General features: G+C 42.8%; 1 protein-coding gene across 8 annotated transcripts in view; it reads right to left on the reverse strand.

Moving 5' to 3' along the window:
- Positions 1-12437, reverse strand: part of PCYT1B (phosphate cytidylyltransferase 1B, choline) — a 123554-nt gene that overhangs the window by 58994 nt on the left and 52123 nt on the right. For 5 of the 8 annotated variants that reach the window (XM_008272466.5, XM_008272468.5, XM_089324872.1 and 2 more), the window contains one exon: positions 7645-7744. The exons of 1 other annotated variant lie outside the window; for it this stretch is intronic. In XM_008272466.5, coding sequence (XP_008270688.1) covers positions 7645-7744 — 100 coding nt within the window. 2 more of the 8 variants (XM_008272467.5, XM_089324873.1) reach the window with 2 other exon arrangements.

A 12437-nucleotide genomic window follows, 5' to 3' on the forward strand; every position in this document is an offset into this window, starting at 1 on the left:
TACCTCGGTGGTAATATGTATGTTACCAAAGCAAGGAAAATACATACAATGGCATTATAGTCTTTGTGCCCATAGATAATTACAAATTTTGAAAAGCACTGCAAGTAATTTCCTGTTTATCCTAAATGGTCAGAGTAAGGCATATTAGATAATTATAATATTATGGTAAAATGCATGATTGTATACTATACATTGATTACCATGTTTCAAATAATTTAAATATAGTAAATTACACATAACACCAAAAATAATGGTGGGCATTTGCTTGAGGATCATGGATACAAATAATGACTATGGTACAGTATTGTGGGAAGTAGCTGATTATTTTAGCTTCCTGGATCTTGTGTTTCCAATTTTTATAAGTTATTTTGTACTTACAAGTAAGTGGAACTGTAAAAAGGGCTCGCAGCTCAGATCATACACAACAATTAAATTTAAAAATCAAGTGAATCATACCCTAACTGTTAAGAGCTAAAAGTATAAAATTTCTGGAGAGAAAACAGAAAACATTGGTGACCTTGGGTTTGACAAGAAATTCTTAATTAGCACCCCAAAAGGATCACACTATTAAAAAATGATAAACTGGACTTCATTTAAGACTTTCATTCTTACAGGTCTTCAAAGAAGGTGGTGCCTTTCTCTGAAGGGAGGAGAGAACTTCCGCTTTGACTATGACCTTGTCTAAATAAGATAGGAATCAGTGAACTCAAAAGGCTTCCATAGCCTTGGAAACTCATGACTGGAGCATAGGGAGATTACTGATGCCATAAACAGGAGTGTCAATTTGTAAAGTCAACAACAGGAGTCACTGTGCACTTACTCCTCATGTAGGATCTCTGTCGTTAATGTGCGGTACATTGAGATTTAATGCTATAACGAATACTCAAACAGTATTTTTCACTTTGTGTTTCTATGTGGGTGCAAACTGTTGAAATCTTTTCTTAATTTATACTAAACTGATCTTCTGTATATAAAGAGAATTGAAAATGAATCTTGATGTGAATGGAAGGGGAGAGGGAGCAGGAAAGGGGAGGGTTGCCGGTGGTAGGGAAGTTATTGGGGGGGGGAAGCCACTGTAATCCATAAGCTGTACTTTGGAAATTTATATTCATTAAATAAAAGTTAAAAAAAAGAAAAGTATTTTTATTGGACAAATTACAGAGTTCAAACCAACATTTTTTATAGCAACATCATGGGGGCAGAGAGCATCTTTTTCAAAAACAAAACATTAATAAACTAAAAAATAAAAATGCAAAAAAAAGACTTTCATTCTTTAAAAAGTAAAAGGTGAGTTATATACAGGAAGAAAATATTTGCAAAATATATATCTGATATAGGACTTATATCTAGAATATGATAAACCAAAATTCAATAATCAAACAACCCATTTACATAAAACAAAAAGACTCATCACCAAATAAATATATGATGACAAATACACACATGAAAATATCCTCAATATTGTTAGTCATTAAGGAAATACAAATTAAAACCACAAGATACTACTTCATATTTACTAGAGTAACTGATTTAAAAAAAATTGACTATCCCGAACGCTGGCAAGAATATAGAACAACTGGCACTCTCATACATTGACACTCTCATACACTGCTAGTGGGAATGTAAAATGGTACAGTTACTCTAGAAAGCAGTTCAGCAATAATAGATGATTATTCATCTTTGTTTTTAAAGATTTATTTTATTTATTTGAAAGACAGAGTTACACAGAGAAAGGGAGAGATAGAAAAAGAGAGATCTTCCATCTACTGGTTTGCTCCCCCAAATGGCTGCAACAGCCAGGGCTGGACCAGGCCAAACCCAGGAGCCAGGCGCTTCCTCAGGTCTCCCATGTGGGTGCAGGGGCCCAAGGACTTGGGCCATCTTCTACTGCTTTCCCAGGTGTGTTAGCTGAGAGCTAGGTTGGAAGTGGAGCAGCCAGGTCTCAAACCGGTGCCCACATGGGACGTGACATTGCTGGCGTCGGCTTAACTCATTATGCCACAGTGATTATTCATCTTTGATTATGGATATTTTAAGGCATTTAAGCAACACCTTAAAAAATACTTACAATATGGGGGCCAGTGTTGTGGTGCAGCAGGTTAAGCTGCAGCTTAGAACACCAGTAGCCCATATCAGAACATTGGCTCAAGTCTCAGCTACTCTTCTTCCGCTCCAGCTCCCTGCTAGTGCATTTGGGAAGGCAGCGGAACATGGTCTGGGCTGCTTCCACTAATGTGGGAAACCAGGATGGAATTCCTGGCTCCTGGCTTCAGCCTGGCCCAGCCCTGGCTGTTGCAGCCATTTGGGGAGTGAACCAATGGATAGAATATCTGTCTCTCTCTCCCTCTGTCGCTCTGCCTTTCAAATAAATAAATCTTTTAAAATTTATTTATAAAGCACACAGGAGGGGTATTCAAAAAAAGTTCATGGAAAATGTGTTATGAAAGAACTGTACATGGATTTCAAATAAATTTTTGCACCAAAATGAACTTATCTTTTCATACCATTTTCCACAACATTTTTGAAGTATGCTTATATAGTCTGCTTAACTTTTGCATTAACCCTATGAGATAGTGTATTAGTTCATTTTGTGTGGCTGAAACAAAACACCAGATGCTGGGTGACGTACAAAGAAGAGAAGTTCACCAAGCTCACAGCTCTGGAGGTTCCAGGGTCTGGTGCCAGCACTTGCTCAGCTTTGTTGAAGGCCTTCTGGCTACATCAGAACATGGTGGATGACAACATGGTAGATGACATCATGGTGGGAGCATGTGCCAGAGGGAGTGATCACATGGCAAGACAGGAAGCAGGGGCCTGGGGAGGGGCCGGGCTCTCGCTTTTTATAACAGCCCATTCTCAAAGGAAATAACTCATTCCTGTGATACACAACACACTCCTTAAAACCAGCATTGATCCATTCATGAAGGTGGAGCCCCCATGAACTAATCTTCTCCCATTAGGCCCCAACTCCTAAAGGTTCCCCGACTTCTCAACACGTCGCATTGGGGGCAAAGCCTCTGGCACAGGAAGCTTTGGAGAACACACTCAAACCACATCCAGACCGATCCTCACATCTCGGAGCAGGGCAAATGCAGCATGAGGGAAGCGAAGTGGCTTACTCAATGGCATACACCCAATCTGTGATGAAATCTGAGTGCAAACCACGCTACCCCCAACCACTCTTCTACCTGGTGGTGCCTTTGAAAAGACTGCATGCTGCTATGGGTTCTTTTAAAAAAGTAGACACTACTACTAAATGCCCAGTAATTATGATAATTAGTGCTGTTTTGTATACAATTATTATGCAAAAAGAGTGGCACAGAAGTTAACCTTCTAAAATCTATTACATATTTATTTTATAAAATGTATAGTTTTATATAAATTTTATGGTTACCTTCTACTTATAGCCAGTGATAACTATTTTCTATAAATTATAGTGATTATGGTTTTTAAGTATATCAGATTTAGGTGATCAAAAAGTATATTTAAAGAAATATTAAGTAAATTATAGCACAGGTGGCACAAATATAAGGCAAAATTCATTAAGGTAACTCTTGAAAACATAAGTCTGAGAAATTCTACACACTGTGGGAGAGAATAATATAAATTCCCCCCCTTTTTTTTGAGAAGAAAAATGGAAAATGAGAACTGAGTTTCCCTTTAAGAAAAAGGTCAGCTTCATTTAAAAGGAATCCATGAAACAATCTCTTGGACTTTCCTTTATGTCAAAACAGTAATGATTCTCTCTGCCTCAGGATAGATCCAAACTACATAAAGGTTCACAGAGCCACAGCTGAACTAGCTAAGACCAAAGGTGCCAATTTTGGTTGCTTTTTTGCTCTATTCGATTTTTTCTGTTTTTCAGAAACAAGGTTAAGGAGCTATGAGCAGAGTTTGTCATGATCTCTTTTAGAATTTATGACCCAGCCCTGGTTTGTATAGACCTAAACTTGTGCAACCATAATGTAGGCAATTGTATTAAGTCAGAGAATGTGGCTAGTGTAGGAGATCGTGAGAAACTTCAGTTATAACTATAAAGGGTCTTCAAAAAGTTCATGGAAATGCATTTTCTAAAAATAAAAATCCAGGGTACATGATTTTCAAAAGTCTTTGGCATTGTAACACATTTGTCTTTTAATCCTATTTCTCCATGAACTTTTTGAAGTCTCTCCTAGGTTACTGAGCAGCATTTCCATTTTGACTTTTTGATAGAATGCTCAAGACAAAGTTCTCTTAGAAATTACCAAACCCTTCCTACAAGTAGCCAAACAGCAAGGTTTTTCTAAACCCTTTGAACTTCCCTGGCAAGGCTACAGTGCTCCAACAATCACGATATTTGCATAATCCCCCTGTTAGCAGATCCCATGACTGTCAAAGGTTACTCTTAAGCAGTGGTTCTTTTTTTAGTTTATTTTTTATTTATCCCCCCCCAAAGAAACCTTTTATTTAAAGAATACAAACTTCATATATTTCATAAGTGCAGCTTTAGGACTATAGTGATTCTTCCCACCATACCTGCCTTCCCACTCCTCCTCCTCCTCCCTCTCATATTTCCAGACCAATTCTCCACTAAAATCCATTTTCAATTAACTTTATGCACAGAAGACCAACTCTATACTAAGTAGAGTTCAACAATTTGCGCAGTAAGAAAAAAAAAAAAAACTTTCTCAATGGTTGAGACAGAGGCTGTTCAAAGTCATTGCATCTTGAAGTTAATTTTACTTTTTTTTTAGAAACTTAATTAATTTTAACGAAGCACCCAAGAATGATACATCTTTTGGGAGCACTTAGACATAGTTATAATACAATACTTTTAGGGACTGGCGCTGTAGCGCAGCGGGTTAATGCCCTGGCCTGAAGCACCTGCATCCCATTTGGGCACCAGTTTGATACCTGGCTGCTCCACTTCCGATTCAGCTCTCTGCTATGGCCTGGGAAAGCAGTGGAGGATGGCCCCAGTCCTTGGGCCTCTGCACCCATGTGGGAGACCCAGAGGAAGCTCCTGGCTCCTGGCTTCGGATCAGCACAGGTCCGGCCGTTGTGGCTAACTGGGGAGTGAACCATCGGATGGAAGACCTCTCTCTCTCTCTCTCTCTCTCTCTCTCCCCCCCCCTCCCCCCCCCCGCCTCTCCTCTCTCTGTGTAATTCTTTCAAATAAATAAATCTTTAAAAAAAAACGCAACACTTTGAGGACAGAGGCTCTGCATGGGAAGTTAGTGCACAGTGACTCCTGTTGTTAATTTAACAATTAGCACTCTTATGTATGACATCAGTGATCTCTCGAGGCTCTTGAAATGAGCTGCCTAGGCTATGGAAGCCTTTTGAATCCACAAACTCTGTCAGTATTTAGACAAGGCCATGAGCAAAATGGAAGTTCTCTCCTCCCTCCAGAGAAAAGTACCTCCTTCTTTGATGACCATAAGCAGTGGTTCTTGAAGTGTGTTCCCAGGACCAGCAGCAGTAGCAGCAGCAACATCAGCTAGAAACTTACGGGAAATGCAAGTTCTTGAGCCCCACCCTAGACCCACTGAATCAGAAGCTGTGTGAGTTGGGCCCTGCAGTGTGTTTCTGCAAGGCCTCCAGGGAATTATAATTTTAGGCACACTGATGAGTGAGGAAGGACCACTGCTCTCAAAGTTGGGTCTAAGACTGTTTCATACCTTCTAGATAATCAAAGAACTAAGTTCTTATTCCCTGGCTAGGAGCCAATCAACATCCCAAAATTCTCTTCTAAGACACTGCAATGTCATCACCTGAGAGAAGAGGGAACTTTCCCCTCTAAAGATCAAGCTCTATCTCCCTCCCCTGGCAATTCCACAACCTATTTCAAAATATACCGCCATCTTACTCTGGCTTATTCTCAGGGCTTAAACTGCTTGGTGGTTACATGAGGTATAGATGCCTAATGTCACCCATTTAATTTGAAGCCAGCTCAATGCATTGGAAAAAATCTCTGCTTCTATTTCCAGAAGACAAGCTCCTTCTCTTGTCCCAAACTTCCATTCACTCACAAAGTGTTTCCTGAGCACACAGTATGTTACCAGTGCTTCTCTGGGTACTGGTGAAACAGCAGTGAGCCTGGCAGATAGTGCCACTACAGAAAGTCACAGCTACTGTCTGTCTTGTTCATGCTCTTTCCAGCTCAAGCTTGAGTGTTTCCACTTCACCCCATGGTCTGCTGTGGACTGTGTTTCACATGGCAGTCCAATGTGGTGGACAAAGCCAGGGGCTGAGGTTGCTAAACTTGGGGTTTAGTCCTAGATCTACCCAGTCAGCTAGGATATTTAACATGTTACTCCTTGGTTCACTAGTTATTTGCATTATCCCATAGATTCATTTAAGTTTGGACTGTTGGGTTTTTTTTTTTTTGCAATGGCAAGTGGAAACCATTGAGTCATACTATTAAGTGGCTCAAAGCTGAACTACCACCCAGTCCTTCTTCACTCCCCATTCACCTGGAGCAGCACTCATTTACTCCTACACAGCTCGCTCTCTGTGTGCTTTCCCTCTTCCTGTTCCTCAAAATACCTATCCGTGTTTCTGCCACACATCCCAAATCGTGTTTGTGCCCCAAAGTATTCGGTCTCTAATGTTCTCTCCTTCAAGTTTTGCCTGACCACCCCAGGCCAAGTGAATCTGCCCTTCTCTAAACTGTCTGTTATTGTCTCTGTTATAGGATTTAACACCAAAGCACATGCATGCATTCATGCTACATGTCAATTTTACTTCATATCAAGCTGTCTTGTCTCTTCAATTATTGTGAAAGATATGTGAAACAGAGATGATATCTTATAGTCCTTTTTAAATCCCTTCCTCTATCCGTCCTCTGGTATATGCTAAAGAAATGAACAACAGAACAGAACCCAGATGTTTAAGGTGTACTTGAGGGGCAGGCGTTTGGCAAAGTGGTTAAGTCACTGCTTGGGTCACTGGCATCCCACACTGAGTGCATGGTTGGAGTCCTAGCTTCTCCGCTTTGGCTCCAACGTCCTGCTACTGTGCATCCTGGGAAGCAACAGATAATGCTCCCTCCCACCCACATGGGAGACCCAAATGGAGTTCTGGGTTTCTGGCTTTGGCTTGGCCAAGCCCTGACTGTCTCAGACATTTGGAGAGTGAACCAGCACGTGGAAGATGTCTTCCTGTCTATCTCTGTCTCTTCACTTCAAATACAATGAAAATATAAATTTTTTAAAGATGTACTTGAAACTTTTATAAAATGCAGACTTTTACGGGTGGTAATAATTATAGTAGCTTAGGTTCATACAAGTCTTCATGGTTTAGAAGTGCTTAAGTACTTTTCACCAAATCTAGCTGTCAGAAAAACTTTGTGAAGCAGGTATCATTATCCTTGTTTGGCACATGAGGAAACAGATTCGGACGTTTCTATGACTTGCCTGAGGCTGTAGAACTAGCAAACGGCAGAGCTGGGGATCACACTCCCACATTCCACCGCGTCTTTTGCCTGACTACTCTGGCTGGGCGAATTTATCACTGTTAGTATTTACCTGCCTTGTACCATGCTCTAATTTCTAAATTCAACCCTCTGATTGAAAGCAAGTACTGTTCAAACAGTGATGGGCTTCTCTGATATTTTAAATGTCAGGGCATGGCCCACTTGGGGAACAAGAAGTACAGCCTCACCTGGTGTTCCTAAGCGAGCCTGAGCAATGGTCAGTTTTTCATGGGGTGCTTGGCACTGGCAACTGGTTTCATCTGCAAATGGGGCAGGTGCAGTCAGGGTCTAGAAGGGAAAAAGAGAAAGGAAATGTAGTCTGACAAACTTGCCTTTAGCGCTAGCTTCCCCTGGGGTTTTATTTTTGTTGGCTACATGGGTATGATTAAGAAGTAGAATATATCTGCTGAGTCTTCCAGAGAAATATTGGATTGTTAAAAATAAAGAAAAGGCATCGTCACTGAAATCTTTTCTTTTCCTGTCTTTTAACTGATGCTTCAGAAAAGAGCTCTTCAGTGTCTACCACATGCAAGGTACCAGCGGAGGCATTCAGGATACATCATGTCTTTCAGGCCCCGTACCCGCTACGATGGATAGATAGTATAGGATAATACTAACCCTGTTTCACAGCAAAGGCACTGAGGTTCAGAGGACTCAGAAATATGCCAAGTCATGGCCTCAGAAAGTCACGATGCCCAGCTTTGAGCATTTCACAACCAACAGGGCAGTCTCCGAGCATTTAGACTCACCCACACCCGGGGTAGTCGGCTGGAAGCAACGGCACAGTCAGAAGGGCGGCACCACGTTTCCTGTATTCCACACACAGCAGCCTGGCCAATCACCAGCTCTGACATCTCTTCAGCGCAAAGGCCAGGGCCGTTATCTGTGCCCTGGGAGGGCCTAAAGGCACAGCAGTTCTGGCCCGCTGCAGATAACCGCCCCTGTGGTAGCTTTACCAGCCACCAACGGCTGGAGGCCCCGCCCCAGGCTGCTTGGGCTGGGGCTCTGGGGAACGCTGTGAGAAAGATGTAGTCACTTGGAAGCCTGCCCAGGAAGTGGCCCTGCATTTTTCAGTCAGCCTCTTAAAATGAAAACCTCACTCTCTCCAGACAGAGGAAGACAAAGCAAGTGGTGTTTTTGTAAACAGGGCAAATGCAATCCGGAGTTGGCCATTTGTAGTCCTTGAACTGTGTCATTACCACAGTCACCACTACATCATCTTTGGTATTTTTAAAGCTAAAGTTGACTAGTCACTGTAAACATCACTCAGAGTGCTGTGTGAATTGTTTCTTGCAGATGGAGACAGGTGTTCCTTAACTCGCAAGCACTTGAACAGGGGCTGTGACCCGCTTCTGCCATTCGTTTATTCATTCACTTATTCATTCACATGTATGTCAGGCACTATCTTAGAACTTGGGCATAGAAATAGGCACATGCTCACTCGGACTTACCTCCAATGGTGCAACTAGAAATGAGCCAGGGGATTTTAACTCAATCTTACCAAGAAGGCAGGTACCAATGCCAGTGCACTTGGTAAAGTGATAAGTATAAATACACAACCGATCAAAAAGATAGGGTAAGTTTCGAAGAGATTTCACAAATAAGACCAGTGTAAGCAAATAATGAAGGATAGAATTAAAAGGGAGAGAATGATCCTGCAGGGGAAGCAGGACACACAGCAGACTCATAGAATGGCAAATGCCCAAAACAGCACTCCTGCCTCAGAATCAACCCTTGGGGCATTCGGATCTGGCTGAAAGGCCCATGAGAGTCTCACAGGCATGGAAAGCCACAACACGGTGGCAAAAACAATCTAAATGAAAGATCCTGGTGAACAAGACCCCAGCAGAAGGAACAGGCCATCAAGGAGGGAGGCGCCTTTCTCTGAAGGGAGGAAGGAACCTCCACTGTGATATGGCCTTGACTAAACAAGTTCAGAGTCGGTGAACTCAAGGGGCTTCCATAGCCTAGACAGCTCATAGCAAGAGTCTCGGGTGATTGCTGATGTCATAAATAAGAGTGCCAATTGTTAAATCAACAACGGGAGTCACTAGGTACAGGCTCCCCACGTAGGATCTCTGTCCTTAATGTGTTTTACTATGAAACTTAAAGACAACACTACTAGTCGAACAATACCCTATACCTTGTGTGGTTGTGTGAGTACAGCCTGTTGAAATCCTTGCTTAGTATATACTAAGTTGATCTTCAGTATATGAAGGTAATTGAAAATGAAACTCGATGAAGGGCGGGATGGGAGAGGGAGTGGGAGAGGGGAGGGCCACAGGAGGGAGGGAGGTTGGGGGGGAGCCACAACAATACAAAGGCTGCACTTTGTAAATTCACATTTATTAAAAAATAAAAAAGCTGGAAAAAAAAAAAGAGCACAAGAAGTCAAATACATTTCTTGCCCTAACCATAGCTCCTGCTCAAGAGGCAATGATGGACACTCATGACGTCCCTTGGGAAACCTGTTAGGCACCAGGGTGGGGACCTGATCCAATGCCAGAAAAGGGAGGACATAAGAAATGGAAGGCAGAGAAAAGTCCTAAGTGTGCAAGTGCACTTGCATGTGTACTCATGCATATGGGAGCATCTTCAGTAGCACTTGACTTGGAGAAGGGGTATTTCTTGTCAGTGCAAGGCACTGGACTTGGAATGGGGAGAATGCAAAAATAAATAAGGCACAGTCTTGTTCCCTGAACATTGTCTTCCAAAGCAAGGCAGAGTATTCTAATTTGAAAGTCAACTTTCAGCTTTTTCAGGAAGACCTGGTTAAGACCCAGATACCAATAATGACCTGAGGCAGTAGTTCCTCAGTCCAGGTGCCTCCAGATTGCAATTTAAAAAAAAAAAAAAAAAAAAAAAAAAAAAAAAAAAAAAACTCCTACGCTGAGCCAGAACAAACAATTTTATTTATCGGAAATTTTTTGCTGTGTCCCACCCACATAAGAGGAGGGACCAACCTCCAGACATTTGGGAGTAAGAGAGCCCGAAGTTCCCGGCAGTGGCATGGACTGGGCCAACCTGGCATCCCACTGTCAAGCAACCTGCAGGGGACCAAGGTCCAGACAGTCCTTAGCATTTGCAAAAGCCAAGATGCTTCCAAGGATCTTCTGGTCTAGGCCCAGTAACAGAACATAATAGCAAAATCTGTGAGTGCCTACGTAGTGCCATGTATCCATGTATATGCTAAGCGCTTTAAGTGTATTTGCTCATTTCCACTCTGTGAGGTAGGTACTATTTCCACTGAATGGTGCAGGACCTGTCTTCCAACAGTGACACCAAGTGACAGCAAGAAACAACAGCAATGGCCAGTCCCTTGACTCAGTTAACATTGTGGCTCCTTCTGAACTGAGCAAACTCCCCGGATTCTACAACAATTAGAATGGAGAGACCTCAAAGAGGAGATACAGCTCTTCCTGCTCACTGGAGAAGGGGGACGCTAGATAATTAATTGTAGAAAGAAAGGCGCATGGTCATATGTTACCCAGTCTTCGTGAAGCAGGTTAAATGACTCCCGGGTAGTTTCTGGCAAGCCTCAGCTTAGACCCTAACAACACAGGTCACATCCTTTGTGTTTATTAATACATGCCAGAGGTTTACTGTGATGCTACACACTTGGAAGGTGAGTAAATGGAGGAGAGGATTGATAGAGGAAGGAACAGAATTGGCTCTGGGGCCGCAATCTTCTGGAGTAAAGGGTGGACCTTTTAGAATGGGAGAAAATATTAGTTGGGAAAGCACATTCAATTTCTTTAAAGATTATTTATTTGAAAGAGTTACAGAGCGGGAGAGAGAGAGACAGAGAAACAGAGAGAAAGAGAGCAGACAGATGGAAATCTTCCATCCACTGGCCCACTCCCCAAATGGCCAGGAGCTCCTTCTGGGTCTCCCACATGGTGGCAGGAGCTCAAGCACTTGGGTCATCTGCTGCTGCTTTCTCAAGCACAATAGCAGGGAGCTGGATAGGAAGCGGAGCAGCCATGACATGCAGTGGAGCCCATATGAGACGCCGGCATCACAGGCTGTGGCTTAACCCAGTGTGCCACAACGTGGGCCCCGGTGTGTTCAATTTTGAACAATGTCCTATTTTGACAAAAGTTCTACTCTTTTCAACATGCAAATCACTGAAACTAAGCCTCTGGACTGGGGAAAGTCACCAGAGGCTAGACTGTGACCCCCTTGGGAGCCACATTCCAAATTCGGGGTTAGGGAGGCATATGAGATTTTATATTTGCAAAAAGGAATAGGTATTTTAAAGGGTTAAGAAGCCCTGTCCAGGCTGGCGCCGCGGCTCAATAGGCTAATCCTCAACCTGCAGCGCCGGCACACCGGGTTCTAGTCCCGGTTGGGACGCCGGATTCTGTCCCGGTTGCCCCTCTTCCAGGCCAGCTCTCTGCTGTGGCCAGGGAGTGCAGTGGAGGATGGCCCAAGTGCTTGGGCCCTGCACCCCATGGGAGACCAGGAGAAGCACCTGGCTCCTGGCTTTGGATCAGCGCAGTACGCCGGCCGCAGTGGCCATTGGGAGGTGAACCAACGGCAAAGGAAGACCTTTCTCTCTGTCTCTCTATCACTGTCCACTCTGCCTGTCCAAAAAAGAGAAAAAAAGAAAAAAGCCCTGTCCAAGCATCCTGCAGCTTGTGTGTGCCAATGGCCTTGCCAGATCATGGTCATAGAGCTAGGCCACAATAAGACTTCTTTTTACCTAATTTAGGATTAAATAACACCCAGGAACTGCCTGTGTATACTTTTCCTGTTTGTCACACAAGTTCTCATCGTGTAAATTGTACCATAGTACCATACCAATGCCATAGTCCTATCAGGCTTTTTAAAGGGGAAGACATGATATGTTGGGTATTTCATTGCGGAATCTTTTCAATTAGACATCATCAAATATTTACCTAAAAACTATTAGGTACTGCATAAAATATACAATACAAATATTACTTTAGTGCAAAAAATGGTTGATAGAACCTGTACT

This window comes from Oryctolagus cuniculus, chromosome X (assembly GCF_051225735.1).
Source record: "Oryctolagus cuniculus isolate XC-2025 breed Fujian yellow rabbit chromosome X, ASM5122573v1, whole genome shotgun sequence".
Taxonomy (NCBI): domain Eukaryota; kingdom Metazoa; phylum Chordata; class Mammalia; order Lagomorpha; family Leporidae; genus Oryctolagus; species Oryctolagus cuniculus.